Source organism: Sebastes umbrosus, chromosome 20 (genome assembly GCF_015220745.1).
Source record: "Sebastes umbrosus isolate fSebUmb1 chromosome 20, fSebUmb1.pri, whole genome shotgun sequence".
Classification (NCBI taxonomy): Eukaryota; Metazoa; Chordata; class Actinopteri; order Perciformes; family Sebastidae; genus Sebastes; species Sebastes umbrosus.
In genome coordinates, this window is record NC_051288.1 from 1,160,881 (window position 1) to 1,177,479 (window position 16,599).

General features: G+C 43.5%; 1 protein-coding gene across 1 annotated transcript in view; it reads left to right on the top strand.

Moving 5' to 3' along the window:
* The window catches only part of LOC119479174 (myosin-16), a 71,767-nt gene that overhangs the window by 42,749 nt on the left and 12,419 nt on the right, over positions 1-16,599 (top strand). The window contains 1 exon segment of the mRNA XM_037754466.1: positions 12,257-12,313. Within this exon segment, the coding sequence (XP_037610394.1) occupies positions 12,257-12,313 (57 nt within the window).

Here is a 16,599-nt window from a genome sequence, read left to right on the forward strand (position 1 = left end):
TCACAAGGTCATTGAACTTGGCTCTGCGCCTTTCTCTGTCCTGAATGCCACAGACCACGCTTCTCCACCTTTCCCTCAGCTTGTACGGGAGCTTGGCAATGATAGCACGCATGCTAGCTGCATTTTCCAACTCTTCCATGTACTCCATGTCAAACATAGCATTACGACATTCTGTGAGATAGAGGCCGAAAGAATGGAGAGCTTCTCCGTCGTCTGACTTGATGGTAGGCCAGTTCAGTACTTTGTTGATATATGCCACTGAAATCTTGTAGGCGTTTCCAAAATGTTCTGCCATAAGTCTCTTGGCCTCACGATAGCCGCGCTCGGGTTCCATATGGAGACAGCTTCTAACCAGCTCCCTGGGCTGTCCACTGGTGTACTGCTCCATAAAGTAGAGCCGGTCTTTGCTGCTCTCTGTCTTGTCCTCTACTCCGTGTTCGAACGCCCTGATGAACAGTTGATATTCTAGGGGGTCTCCCTTGAACACAGGAATATTCTGAGGAGGCAGAGTAGCTATTCTTTGCTGCTTAGTCAACATTTCAGTAACTCCTTGAAAAGCCTCAGCCATTTCTGTCTGCAGTTGAGTAGTTGCAGCATTTGATCTTTGGACATTGTGTCGAATGTCATTACTCTGTGTTATTTGCCTGTCTGTGGGCGAGGGATGCTTTGGTTGCCTGTAAGCTGGCATATCTGTAGCTTTGGCGGAAATGAAGTAGGAGTTCATTCCATCACGACTTGATGCCCTAGATGAGAGACGTAGTCCTTCAAACTCGTTCAAGATCTTAATTTTAGCATCAGATGCTGCTAAAGCAGTTTGTATCTCTAGCTCCTCTTTTTCTCTTTTTACTTTGGCTTCCTTTTCCTCTAAAATCTGTCTCTGTTTTAGAGCAGATGCTTGCGCTAATAATGTAGCTCTCTCCAACTCTGCCTTTAAACGAGTAGATGAAGCAGTAGATGATGCACGGGAAGAACGCACAGAAGTCTTGGAACTATGCTTTACTGATGAAAAAGATGCCATGGATACACTATCTGATGGCTGCACCTCTTCGTTGCATTTTGTAGCTTCTACGCTGCGTAGATGAGCCTCATCCATCCAAGCCTTAGCTCTCACAACAAAGTCCTTGTAGGCATCAGCTTTAGGTAAAAACCAGTTAGCTTCATCTTGGTTCATTTCTTCTTCAGAGATTTGTCGAAGTATCCCTTTAACATTGTAATTCAAATCACCAAACTCTTCAAAAAGCGTGCTTAACTCCACCATTAATTTGGTTTGAATCACTGTTAAGCTGGTGTCATCACCGTCGTCCATTAATCGCTGTATCTGATTTGCTTTACCAGTTAGCTTAGCCAGCTTGGCCTTCCTTGAGCTAATAGCACGTTGCAACTTTTCCTCCATTGCCTTAGCTGTGACTTTCACCACCCTAGCAGCATCCACAACTGTAGTCATATCTTCATCTTCTTCCTCCATTCTTAAAGCAAACTAGCTTAAATTAGCTTAATGTGAAACAGTTCAGAGTCTTTAATGATAATCACCGTCCACAAAGTAGCATGGCTAACAGCAAGAAACAGTATATTTCTCTCGATGATGTCAGGGTTAGTCCGTTAGCTAACACATGGGAATTAGCTTGTGGGCTCCAGTTATGCTAGTAGCTTCGTCCACATGGAGTGACACAGCACTTTTTATCAGCAGAGCTGAGGATGACTTTACTCACGACCACTGTATCTTGGAGTGGTTGTAACTCCTTTTTCCTTGAGGTTCCAAATCCTTCCACAAATGTCCATTAGTCCAAGTGGAGCTGGTTTTCTTACAAATGTGGGGGTTGAAGCTCAACGGTCACCTTGGATTTACTCGTGTACATTTACTTGAGAAGGAAAAACTTCCACAGGACTCCGTTGTAAAAAAGGATAAAAACAAAAATCTTTATTCCACAGTTTTGTAGTATCTTCTTACAGGAGTATTCAAAAGCTAAGTTATCCTAATTAGCAAACTGTACTATGGTAAGAAAACCGTGTGGCTCGGTCCTTAACTTGAGCCTCAACTGAACAAACCACTGTTTTTACCTCAATGAGCACAAGAAGCCTATTTCTCTTAAAGCGACGGTAACCTACTTACCGGTCTAGCAGAAAGCTTATATAGTGTTGCCTTTACAAAGTAACACACAAAGACATTACATCAAGATGAATTAAATCAAATGATCATTAAATTACTTTTAACCTTTTAACATATTAATTACTATGAATTAACTTATTCAATGAAATCACTTATTTATCTCACCTACATAAAATACAGATTGTGCTTATTTATTAAACTAAAACATTTATACTAAACTTGGCTCCCACAGCAAGTAAGGACTAAAGAAGACCAAAGCCAACAGTATCTTAAGGCCCCCTCAGCTCTGAAACTCATTATTTCCAAAGGCTACGTCGAGCAGAGCGTGAGCACAGCGCGCCACTCGGCCCAAAGTTCAGATCAACTTTGAACTCTGGCCGTGGCCAACAAAAACGAGGCAGCCAGCCAGGCACGGAAGGCAAAATGGGGGAAACACTAATCTCGTGTGTGTCTGACTTACCTGAATTGTACAACACAAGTTTACGCTTCAATCGAGACTTTGGGAGGAAAGCACTGTTTTGAAAACACGCGTCCAACCAAGTAGGGCTAGTGCTAGTGCATGCTTCTTAGCACAGGACAGATGCATCCTTGTTGCTGGCAACAACAAAACAACGTAGTTTTGAAAACTATGCCTATTTTGCTCCGTCCTCCGCAACTTCCTTGAACGCCTAGTCAGATGTGCGCTGTTTTGCGTTGCGTTGTGTTCGAGTCTGTCTTACCTTCCCTTGTGTATGGAGATAGCAAGTACTACAAACCCATCCTTTAAGTGGTTACATCCGGTTACGTTTCCAGTAGGATGTGGAGCACACAGCTGTTGGGACTCGATGTCACATGTACATTTTCAAAAAGAGGCCAAGTTTAGGTTTTTAAAAGGGCTCAGCAATTTCCTACAACAGCTGGGCACTGCAGTTTTTAACAAATGTTATTCAAACAGGAGGAAATAGGGCATTTGTTGGGGACTATTTTCAGCAGCGGATTAATCCACATGTGGTACGCTAGTGAGTATTTGTGGCAGCGGGACGGTGTATGTGGGATTGAGTCAATATAAACTACAGTGTGTGTGTTCATGGTGAGGAACATGTCACCCAGTGGTTTTAGTTTGTGGACAACAATAGAGCTCTAAGGCACAGAGGAAGAAGAGATATCAGGCTTTGATACACACGCAGTACTTGGTAGTAGGACTAGACTGTTTGTAGAATGCATAAAGTCCTTCCCTTTTGGTTGATAGTCATCTACCAGGACTGGTATGTGCCTTCCATCTGCAGCCTCTAATTTGAGAGATGTGAACATTTTCAATAAGCTGTGCAGTTACGTACGTCACATCCAATACGGGTACCTTGATGAAATCTTTCTCAACCTGCAGCTGGCTTTCAAGATGAATCAGTGCAAATCATCAGGAGCACTTTAGTTATGTTTCGAGGATATATTGGACACAGCAGCTCCATGGAAAAGTAACAAATATAGTGACATTGCAAGTTTTCTAGGCTGTAGCTAATCAGTAATTACAATATTTGGCTGGAATGACGACCAAGCTCGGCTTCCTAAAAGGACATGCAGGGGTCTCAGCCGTAGCTCACAGTAGAGCGGTGTGATGCATTCCTGCCTTTCAACAGAGTTGCTGGGCTCTGCTCCGTGATTGGAGCAGTCACTTCACAGCTCCATGCCTGTCAGGAGATGGTTAAAACATACCTCCTACACCCAAACTGATAACCATCTCCTGCTCCCCTCTGACGGGGTTACTAGGAGCAGTTGGGTTGAGCTGCAGTCAGCAGCCATTCTTCAGATGTGGGCTTCACTGTTTCTTTTTTCTAACGTGGAAGTTTCCACCTCAAAGTTGGTGGTAGCATTAGATAACTGAAACAAAAACATGGACAGAACATGTTTAATGTGTTTCAACATTAATTCCACTTTTCGTTTAGTGATAGAGAGGTCAGCTGCCTGTTAATGAAGTTCTCTAGCAATTTAGTATTGCAGTTCCATAAAGTTTGGGAACTCACCAGAGACAAAACGAATGGTTTAAATTGAAGCAGCAGAGACTCAGATACCTGGACTTTTAGACCCGGGTCAAGTTCAAAAATACTGGATCTGACATTACCAGCTCAATAGTGTCCATAAACGATAACTATTATATGTATTTTTCAACCTGGACCCTATTTACTCACGTTTTTGTGTCTAACTGACTAATGGAGTCAACAAATTTTGAAACTGGTCCATTATTGAGGGAGAGTGCTGCAGCTGCTAAACGACTGCAATGTAATCACTTGGGCCAATTCCTCACCGTCATTTTACGTCCACTAAAAGTACTTGTTTTCACCACTGACAGGCTCAGATTGTTAGTAGAAGTGTCTGACAACATCATGGAAAGAACCCTACAGAGAAATAAAACCTTTCGCTTTCTGTTTGTTATTGTGTACGACCATGTCTCGCTCGGAGAAGTCTCATTCTGAAATCTTGTGTCTCATCCACATTGTGGAAATCATATTCAGCCATGACATTGAAAGTCATTTAGATAACACTAAGCTACACTTTCTGACAGACCTGATCAAGAGGAAGGTAAGACAAAGGTTTAATTTCTCTGTAGGGTCCTCTCCATAATGTTGTCAGACACTTCTAATAACAGTCTGAGCCTGTCAGTGGCAACAACAAGCACTTCTAGTGGACGTAAACTGACGATGAGGAGTTGCCCCGAGCGATTGCATTACAGCCCGTTTGGCAGCGTTCTCCCTCAATACTGGAACAGTTTCAGAAAGTGTTGTCTCCATTAGTCACTTAGACACAAAAACATGGGGAAATAGGGATCAGGTTGAAAAATAGCATGGTTACCCTTTAATTATACCCTCCCTGACATCATACTTGGGAAAGCTCCTCCAGAGCCACAGAAGACATTGTACAACTGTTTGAACTGGCTGTCCTCAAGAGGACTGAACTGAACTTCATGTGTGAAATTGGTGGAGTTTTCCCCACCACCCAGTCATTTTTGGTGTGTGCAGTGGAAAATCACAGCAACGACTGTCTGCCACCAAAGATGTTGCCATTTAAAACACCATCTTCAGGATTAGACTTTTGAAAGGCCTTGTAGCACCGAGTAGGACAGCGTTATTTGTTTGGACTAGATTGGTTTCATTACACTATCTACTCTATTGTTTAGTCTGCCTCTGTACAGAGTCCTGGACAGTTTACACTGAAGCTGTTCCTTGTCTTTAGTCAGATAGAATCAAGCCAGTCTGAGAGCTTTTATGTGTCACTGGTGCATGTTGCAGATAATGTGTTTTGTCTGTCCCTCCAATGGAGCGAATGGGATGAAAGCTGCTGAGAGGGAGAGTGAGCAGGAGACATTGGGAGACGGTGATTTCAGAGTTGAGGTGGTGCTTCTTGGGCCTGCCGTTGCCTCTGGGAGCCTGATGTTTCCTCCAGAGGTTTGTAAGAGGAACAATAAAGGGCGCCTTTGTCTCTGATTGGAGGGGTGAAAGACGATCCGTGTCTCTTCGAGGGTAGGCATGTTTTCACATTTACTATAGCTTTGGCATTCTCCCTATCTCACAATGAGGCCATTATATGTTATGGACTTCTCTGCAGGTGGACAGGCAGCCCAGCTGACTGCACGGCCCATCTCTTCTGTCACCCACTCACGTCTGGTTGTGACGTAAAGGTCACATGAATATGTCCACAAACTTGAGTGGAATCAAAGAGATAGCTTTGTCTCCAGTGGGCTGTAATTTAAAGCAGTTGGCTTGAAGGGAGTGTACTGGTCCTGATACATCTTCTTACAACAGCCCTGTCCTCTCCGTGGGTTTATTACATGGTTGTAAAGCAGTTACACTCAGACACAGTGCTGTAAAGGGTCATCACAATCTGACAGGAGAAAGCTCAGTGGTCCTAGTTTATACCAGATGTTTTGCTGGAGGTGTTAGAAGACTTCTGCTTTCTCCCCAAACAACTGGAGGTGAATGGAATTTTGTGGTACTCAGGGCAATAAATTTAACAGCAGATAATCCATCAACAGCTTTTATAGGGACTATGGCTTTGATAGAAAGTTTTGATATGTTTGTATTTTTTGTAATTTGGATGAATGGACTTGTTAAAGCTGCATTAATTGTATTTTTTTTCTGTTTGGGATCAGCACAACAAGCTGTAATCACAACACTCACATTGACATACAGTATATTGCAACACATACCAGCTCTTCAGAAGTGTTCTTTATTTCTACTCAAGATAGAATGTTCTTAATTGAACAACACATTTAATGTTGTTTATCCTGCACGTAAAGCTGGAGTTGGTCTTCTTCAACAATAGTTCTGTTATTTGTTGAAATAGTCATTCCATCCTGACAGTAATCAATAAATCAAACGCTCCGACAAGAAAAAGAAAAATCATTTCATTCAGCCCGAATGTAATGATTGGACAGCCTGTCTACCTACCTGTCTACCTACCTGTCTACCAACCTGCCTACTAACCTGCCCGTCTACCTGCCTGTTTACCTACCTACCTGTCTACCTACATATCTACCTACCTACCTGTCTACCTGTCTACCTACCTGGCTGTCTACCTACCTACCTGCCTGTCTACCTGCCTGTCTACCTACCTGTCTACCTACCTACCTGTCTACCTACCTGCCTGTGTACCTGCCTGTCTACCTACCTACCTGCCTGTCTACCTGCCTGTCTACCTACCTGCCAATCTACCTGCCTGTCTACCTACTTACCTGTCTACCTACCTGCCTGTCTACCAACCTGCCTGTCTACCTACCGGCCTACTTACCAGCCTGTCTACCTGCCTGCCTGTCTACCTGCCTGTCTACCTACCTGTCTACCTACCTGCCTGTCAACCTACCTGTCTACTTACCTGCCTGTCTACCTACCTGTCTAACTACCTGCCTGTCTACCTGCCTATCTACCTGCCTGTCTACCTATCTACCTGTCTACCTACCTTTCTACCTACCTGCCTGTCTACCAACCTGCCTGTCTACCTACCGGTCTACTTACCTGCCTGTCTACCTACCTACCTGTCTACCTACCTGCCTGCCTACCTGCCTGTCTACCTACCTACCTGTCTACCTACCTGCCTGTCTACCTACCTGTCTAACTACCTGTCTACCTACCTGTCTAACTACCTGCCTTTCTACCTACCTGTCTACCTACCTGTCTAACTACCTGTCTACCTACCTGTCTAACTACCTGCCTTTCTACCTACCTGTCTACCTACTTGTCTAACTACCTGCCTGTCTACCTACCTGTCTACCTACCTGTCTACCTACCTGTCTAACTACCTGCCTATCTACCTGCCTGTCTACCTATCTACCTGTCTACCTGCCTGTCTACCAACCTGCCTGTCTGCCTACCGGTCTACTTACCTGCCTGTCTACCTACCTACCTGTCTACCTACCTGCCTGCCTACCTGCCTGTCTACCTACCTGCCTGTCTACCTATCTACCTGTCTACCTACCTTTCTACCTACCTGTCTGTCTACCAACCTGCCTGTCTACCTACCGGTCTACTTACCTGCCTGTCTACCTACCTACCTGTCTACCTACCTGCCTGTCTACCTACCTGTCTAACTACCTGTCTACCTACCTGTCTAACTACCTGCCTTTCTACCTACCTGTCTACCTACCTGTCTAACTACCTGTCTACCTACCTGTCTAACTACCTGCCTTTCTACCTACCTGTCTACCTACCTGTCTAACTACCTGCCTGTCTACCTACCTGTCTACCTACCTGCCTGTCTACCTACCTGCCTGTCTACCTACCTGTCTACCTACCTGCCTGTCTACCTATCTGTCTGTCAGCTGTGAGTATTAACAGCAGCCATGTTGGTTGTTTCATAATGATAATGTTGGTGGAGTGTCTTCGGAGGGAGGCCTGAAGGGACCAAGCCCCCTGGAAGAGTGCCGGTCGTTGATCCCAACCTTCGTAGTGGCCAAACGGTGGTACTGCAACTTCTGTGTCCGTCACATGATGCCATTGGGCCCAAAAAGACTTTTCCCCATAGAATTACATTGGTAAAGAGATTTCTGTAACTCAGAGGATCATTTATTTTGAGGTGAATCAACTCCCCAGTATGAACACTCTAATAGTCCTTATTTAAATCATTAGGTCCTAAAAGTTGTAAAGTTATTTCCCTTCCTCCGTTCATGTGAATGAGACCCAGACCGAGTCTGGAGCGCCAAGCCGTGACCGAGTCATGTGATCGAGCAGACGCTACTGCGCATGTCCGGTGGCCCAGTGGATGCAGAAGATCGCCAGAAGATCCGTGTACTTTTCCAGACGGAAGTCGAGCCATTTTGGCATCATGCTCCACTGAGCAACTCTCATAGGAATGAACGGGCCCCGCCTCCAACGCTGGATCCAGTTCTCTTAATACATCCATGGGAGGGACAAACTGTCAGTGTTGAGGACTTGGTGACTTTCTCTCTAGATTGAGGGACATTTGGAGCTAGTTAGCAGCTAGTGCTGCTAGCTGCTTTCATTGGAAAAGAATTGACAACACTGGGCTGGTTTATAGGTCAGATCATTTTATAATCTAGAATACTCTTGCTAGTGTTTTAAGATGAGTAACTTTAAGCACCACCCTACAGTAAAAAGGTTTAGGATTGAATGTACTTATATTTGGACTGCATTCATTCAGTTAAAAGAATAGTTTAACATTTTAGGAAATACACTCATTCATTTTTTCTCCTAGAGTGAGATGAGAAGATTGATATCAGTCTCAGGTCTGTCAGTTGGGTCATGGTTAGCAATATTTTTTTTTAATTTTAGGAGCACATGTCTGATGGAATTCTTGGTGGATAAACCTCAATTAAACAGAGCCAGGCTAGCTGTTTCTCCCTGCATCCAGTCTTTATGATAAGCTGAGCTAAGCTAAGCCAGTTGCATCCTGACAACAGCGTCATACTTAACACAAAGAAATGAGAGTAATATCAGTCTTCTCATCTAACAGCGTGTCCACACAGGAGGCGTTGAAGCCGTGTTTTTTCAGTCGTCTGTCTCACACACATCTGACAGAACAGATATTTACACAGGCCACGTATTTATACACTTCAAGTCTTTTTTCTTCCACTTTACAAGTCCAACTACAGCGATTCTGTGTTTGGCTCTGAGCGCTGTGAAAACACGGGTGACCTGCACTTAATAGTTGCCGTGCCTGAACGCTTCCTGTGTAGATATGATGTAACTCTAAGAAAAAGCAAATAAGCTAATCTCCCAAATTAGTGAACTGTCAGCAGCCAAGCGCGGCATTTACAGACACATGCTCTGGTTTTGTTCTAGTGTTCAATATTGTCCCTAAATGACCAATTTCCCTCCGGGCTCTGCGTTGCTGTTTTAGAACTCGTACAATGTGGTACAGTGACCTGGGAGGAAACTTTGGGGATTTGGGGACAGGACTGGGATCTGTAACAGATCAGGGAGTGTATTGTGTTGGTGTATTTCCTGCTGTTGGTCTGAATCGGCATGATTTTTGAAAACTCTATTTAAAACTTGAATTCCTATAGTCCCCCTCAAAAAGGGGGACAAAGGTCATGTGTATCTCATTGAAATGTCTTTATCTCACTTGTACAATGAGCAGGCATCACATCATTTCTAACACTGATCACCCACAGTACAAGGCTCTGACCAGGTCAACAGGACCTGTCATCACTGACTGTACTGCCGGAGGCTGCACACGGCCATCTGAAGGCATTTAAAAGAACAAAGCAGCAGATTCCAGCCCAGTCGAAGGGACCGGAATTCTGTGAGCATGTGTGGACAGTATGGTGAACTGTCATCAGCGGGGGGTCTGTAATGCTGTGTCTGCTGAAGACGCAGGACTTCAAATTCTTTGGTTCTTGTTCTCCCCTCCGACTGACATGGGGGGTGGGGGGTTTCAGGATATAACTGCCCACGCTCCTGAATATCCCCTCAGACACAAGAGAGGAGACATCAGCTATGAGGCCACATCTGATTGCAATTTATGGACAATTATTATAGTTTCAGAGTGCAGCGGAAAAAAGGAAAAGTAAAACTTTAAGTACATACAATTATGGAGATGAAACCCTGCAACCATTTTCAGCAATGAAGGGCTAATGTTGTTATTTCCCTACACGACTCAAAGAGTGCTCCTAAATGGAGAGATCATTTAGAATGATATCAGTTTAATTTAGAGCGGTGCACAAAATCAATGTTATAAACTCTTTCTGCCGTGGCGTAGTCCAAACAGCGTTTATCCATGCATTCTGGCTCAGACATCTTAACACTGTTAGTACACTGTGTTTTCTACAATTGTATTAGAGCCACAATATTTATTTTGAGACTGTGGAAAGTAGGAATTTAACAAGAAACAGATATGTGAGTGGGGAACTGTGAGAGACAGAAAAAGGCTGTGCATGCATGAGGGGGTGTGGACAGTAAAATGCCGGAGGGGATCAACAGTGAAGCTGTGTGAGTGTGTGTGTGTGTGTGTGTGTGTGTGTGTGTGTGTGTGTGTGTGTGGGACAGTCAGTCAGTCAGTCAGTCAGTTGGGCTGCTGCTGCCTCACCATGGCTGTTCTCTCTGCTGAGGTCCTACGCTGGCATGTGAGTTTTTATTTCACTTTTTATGTCTTTCTGTTTGCGCTTAACTTATAAAAAATACTGTTGAGAAAAGTATGAAGTCATGTGTTATTTTTAGTATTAGGCTACGACATGCCTGACCCCACTTTTGGGACATTTTGGAAATATTTAGACAAGCTCTCCTTGCATTAATGATGAATGAAAGACGGTACTAACTGCAAGATAATCCCCTGTCCATGTGTTAATTCTGCTCTAAATGTGTGATACTGTCCTGTTTGGGGAGCTTTGGGGAGCTGTGTAGCCGGTGAGTGGCTTTCACCACATCAGTGAGTGAGTGGAGGTGTTGTTGCTGTGGATGGCCCCGGGCTAGAGGCCATGTCAGACACACTTCCTGACACGGAGACACAGATAGAAGCTGGAGATAACGCAGAACATGACACAACTTGGAAGGATGATGCCATGTTGGGAAACTAGCGATACATTTTTATCAGCAGTGCAAAACGCAGCTTTGGCAGGAGATTAGTGGAACAGAGATGCACTGTGGGTGATTTATTCATGTTGGATCCTTCTCATTGTTTTCACTGTCGGAGCAGAATCCAATGGAATAATATTAAGAGCATTTAGCCACATTTGGCCATACTATTACTATAACCATCAAATAAATGTAGTAGCACATGAGTAAATGTACTAAGTTACATTCACCCCTGACTGTTACAAGTCATTTTGAGTATTGTAATCAGCACCGGTGTGTTTTTGATTTGCAAGGCTGTTTAAGAATGAATTTCTCATTTGTTTTACAAACATATAACCTCACTGTTTGTCATTTAAAAGCATTTAAGTAATGGTTTATAACATGCCGTAAAGCAGATAAAAGGACATTTAATAAGTGTTTATCAATTTACATTTCAACAACCATCACTATCTATGTTTTAACAGTTAATAACACATTAATAACACCTTAACAGCTCATTATAACACAGTATTTGTTATCATACATTATATGTATTCAGTACATTTAAACACATTTATTAACTGTTTAAACACGTGTATAACCATATATCTCTATATATATATTATAATTTAAGCAGGACTCAGTATGACCTGTGTAAATTGAATTAGATAAAATGAGGATAATTTGCAGAAGTACATCGTATATTCAGTCCTTGGTGTTGCTTTGGGAAGAGCAGCACTGACATCCAGCCAGGACTGTAAAACCAAGAGAAAGCAAAAACATAACACAAATTCCTTGAATGTCATGAAAATGGCACCGATGCTTTTTTGTCTCTAGAGCAGACCCAGCCCTGGGTCAGAATACAGATAATGATGGTGGCTACGGACATTCTTGCTCTAAATTGCTACCTGAGGAAAAAGCCAGAGGCGTGCCAAATCCCCAAAAGAAAGCAGAGAGTATGAAATGGCCTCACAACCACACAAAGTGCTGCCCTGAAATAGCAAACAATCTGCGGAGGTGACGCCCCATTTGTTCTCTGTCAGGATGATATAGACACTGTGAAACCAGAGGATAACAGCTCAACGTCACATATTCTAGTCATATTTCATATTTTAGTGAAAGCAGACTGTTATTCTTTTGGCCGTTTCACTGAAATCCATTTCTCTCTCTTTAGGCTCGCATCGAGGAGCTGGAGGAGGAGCTGGAGGCAGAGCGGGCCATCAGAGCCAAGGTATGGTACACAACTATAAGGCACTGTGTAACATCTCCTCTCCCTGGATGAAACAAAGAGCAGATGAGCCTTAAATGTGTGTGTCAGGCTGCAGGGCAGATCAGAGGATGAGCTCAGCTCTGTCTAACAGTCAGTCCTGTGGTGTTGAGAGCTGTTTGTGGATTGGAGGGACCATTGAAAGAGAGAAAAAAGATGGCTGATCTGTTGGCAGCCGGTGGGGTTGGTGCTGCGCCTCTGGTCACCCCAAACTATCTGCACCTGTGATAATAAACTGGGGGGGGAAGGACCTTGTGTTTGTAGTTAACATACAGGGCAACCCCAGAGGCGTATAGGGACCCCAACATCCTTTTCCCTCCTTCTTCTTTCCTTCTTCTTTCTTATTTTTCCCAATCTATCCCTTACACACACACACACACACACACACACACACACACACACACACATAGTGCACCTTCTGTTTCTTGTAATCCCCTCTCCTTGCTCCTCGAAGCAAATCGGAAGAACAGGACGTTTTTTTTCCACCTTCTTTTTCACCGGACTAAAGTTTCCAAGACATCTTCTTTGTAATGTAAAAGGCTTTGAAAACAGCAGGCCTGGTTCATATGAAGCTAATCTACCAAGGTGGACGCTTTAAGTGCTTGTTGTTTCAAACAAGACACTCTTAAAGCGTGTGTGTGTGTTTAAGCCACAGAACCTGGGCGCCCCTCTTAAGTCCTGCCTGTAGTTTCCATGTTACAGTACAGTACCCTGAGTGTTGAATAGAGTGACAACGGGCCCGAGGGCGTGTTTGGTAGACTTCTCCCCACTCTGGGTGGCATTCCTAATGGTGCTAGTTGCGCCCCCCCCCCCCACCACCAGTCTCAAAGCTGCAGAGCCATGAAAGAGGCAGGCAGAGACATGCAGGTCTTTATCTGTTCCGCAGCCTCTGCACCTTCAGAGGAGCTCAGATACAACATACCTCTGCTGTAGACAGGCTCCCTATTGTTAGACTCTGCTCCTCAGGTCGCACAGGGCAGATATCATCAGGAGATACAGGCTGACAGACAGCACTACTTTCCATGGATCTCCTCCCAACTGAATGCCAGACCCCTCTCACACACATATACTGTATGTGTGTGACACACACGCACACGCACACGCCACACGCACACACACACACACACACACACACACACAAACACACACACACACACACACACACACACACACACACACACACACACACAACCGGTATGTAATCTTTAAGACAACTACAGAGATGCCATCAATATTTTTGAATTGGACTCTCAGGTGACACTAAAAGTCTCAATTGAAACCCGTACTAAAGAAAGGTGAACAAATTCATATTTCTATATGAACAATGGGTCAAATGACTTTGAGTAATGTGACAGGGGTCACTAGTAGTGATATACCCACATACCCAACTCTGCAGTTGGCCTCAGCTCTACTGAGCTCTTTAGCTTCTTAGCTCATTGTTTGGGATTTCCCACCTAAAACTGTTCTCTTTTGATCATGGCTCATCAGCATCGCTTTCAGTCACAGCAGGCTGCTACTTTCAACCAGTTGTACGCTATCTGTCCAGCATCATACAGCAGACAAAGTTAGCAGCTAGCTGGGGAACATTAGATAAAGTGGAAGCACCTGGTTTGCTAAAGGGACTGATATTTTCCCAAGGAGTTGGTGGAGACCAAAAACAGAGCTAAATTTAGAGAGAATTTTGGACTTCATTTCATTTTTCAGATTATCAGAAAAACTACTCCAATTGCTTGCTAATGTTGCTCAGTGTCTGGTGGATGGCAACTGTTTGCTAACATGTTCGCCATATTGGAATTATTCACCAAAGAATGAGATGTTAATAAAGCCTCAGTTCAACCAAATTAATAAAAAACATATTCTCTAGCCATGCAGATAGTTTGGGTTTTTATTTGCCTGAGTACAACGGAGATGAATGTCATTTTATTTGTGGTGCTCAAAGCTTTGAAAACTTCAACAGTAAAATCCAACAGCAGTGTGTTTGTTGGGAAAGCATGTCCTGGTTACTCTGGATAATCAACATCTGCATGACTAGATAGACCGCTAAAGGAAGTTTACCTCACAGTCAAAACCAGCCACCGTTCTCCTAGTGAGGTTAGTCATCAATTTATAGCTTTTAAAATGCATACCATTTTTCAATGTTTTTCTCTCTGACTGTGGTTTGTTTGAGAATTGCCAACACCTACAGTATATATTTTTTCTCTACATATTATAATTTAATAACTGAGGAGAAGGCTAAGATATAACAAAAGTGGTTCCAGGATAAGCTTTGATGTACTCTACTATTACAGTAGTTGTGTGCACATGCAGCTTAATGGACACTTGTAATGGACATTGCTGGTAAAGTACACTTTCACATTCTTTTCAGGGTAGTGTACCTCACCTAAACGTATTAATAGTAAATAAACCATGCAGCTGAGGTCAGGGAAGAACCTCCATCATACAGGAAGCAGAGGACATGGATGGATACTAGAGAGCACATATACAAACATACAGACAGAGACCTACTCCTACTCCTTCAGGCTGTTGTGCAAACCAAGATGAATCGGCCTCCTCCTTCAGGAGACTTTGGGAGCACTGACTTCCTATTAGCATGTGAATGGGAGTGACTGGTGCTGACCCAGAGGAGCTGTTGACTCAGTCAGTAGTGCGGAGGAGAGCGATGAGTGAGCCGAGTGCTCAGTGTTAACCCTCTACAGAGAGGGGGGGGATGAGCTGGTGGGCCCCCCAGTGAGTATCATCTGTTTTCCCTTGTTCTGCCTGAGGTGTGTCTATCAGGGAGGCCTGAGACTGCAGCTTTACAGACCAGTCTCAACATCTACGGCCGCCTCTAAAACAGCTGTAAAAGATCGGCGTTAAAACAACAAGTGCTTTTAACTACAGAGCGCTGGCTGTTTGTGCGTGTAATGGCCCGGGATTATAAACTCTCTCCATGTGTGCTGTGCCACGTTTGAGCGTGAGAAGGGTCTCTCTGACCACTTTGCTGAGGAGTTTATCATTCATTCATTTCTGAGGCTTCATGTGTTTTATTTGTTTTGCATTTCTATGCAGTTTGTAATTCTTTTGATGTAAGGTATCAAGTTTTATTATATAAAAAATATTATTATATTAAATGTAATCATACCAGGTTAGCCAGTGTGGATTTTGATTGTGATCCAGATGTATATTGACGATGCTGATATTTCTTTGATTTTTTTTTTTATTCTGTCAGAGTAATTTTATTTCTTCTGAAACAGTATTGTATTTATGAGAAATCAAAACTTTTATTACACTGATATATTTGAGTTTGGGACTAAAATAAAGCACCTATTTTAAAGCTGCAGTGGATAGAAATGGAGCAAATATGATTAAAAGAATTGTTGAGACCAGTTGAGGAAATACCAAGCACCGCCCACCAGCCGGAGCACAGCCAATAGGAACGCTCTCTCTCTGAAATGACCTGTGATTGGTCAAAGTCTCCTGTCACGGGCTACAATTATTAAAGCCTGAAAACAGAGCCAAAGTTAGTTAAAGCTGCACTAATGTTTTTATATTAACAATGGATCAAATGACTAATGTGAAAGATGTGGAATGTAGTGACAAAAACCCAGATTTATCACCTCACTCTGCAGTTACCCTCAGTTCTATAGTACCGAGCATTGTAGCATCATTGAGCCAATTGGTTTTGTTTCACACAACTATAATGTTTGATTCATTCTCATGGCTCTCATCAACCTCGTTTCTAGCAGCAGCGGCCGAAAAAAGTGTGAAAAACCCCACTGCCCATCACCAAACAGCAGACAGACACAGTTAGTGAACCACCTGGTGAACAAAGTTGGGGCATTTAGCAGCTAAAGAGCTGCCGGATATTTTTCCCAGGAGTTGGTAGAGACAGAGCTAAAACAGAGCTAAAAGAAAGTGAATATTGGACTTAACCTTCAGCAGGTGGCCAGAAACATCCATTAAATCCAATGTAATGTTGTTCCGTGTCTTCTGCATGTATTAATAGGAAACTGTTTGTTAGCATGTTAGCCATAATATGTCAATGTGGTGTTTACAGCTTGTTAAGCTGTCCCCAACTAGCCAACAATAATCAATGAATGCAGCTTTAAGGGCCTTTAGCAGCTCTGTAGGATGTTTAGCGGTGAACAGAGCATGGGCTAACTTTCCACAGGAAACAGGAGTTAACAGATAATATTTGGACTGTGTGACAGCAGCTAACCTGGATACCAGTTACTCTCCTGGCCTCTGACCCCAGGAAAGATCACTTCCCC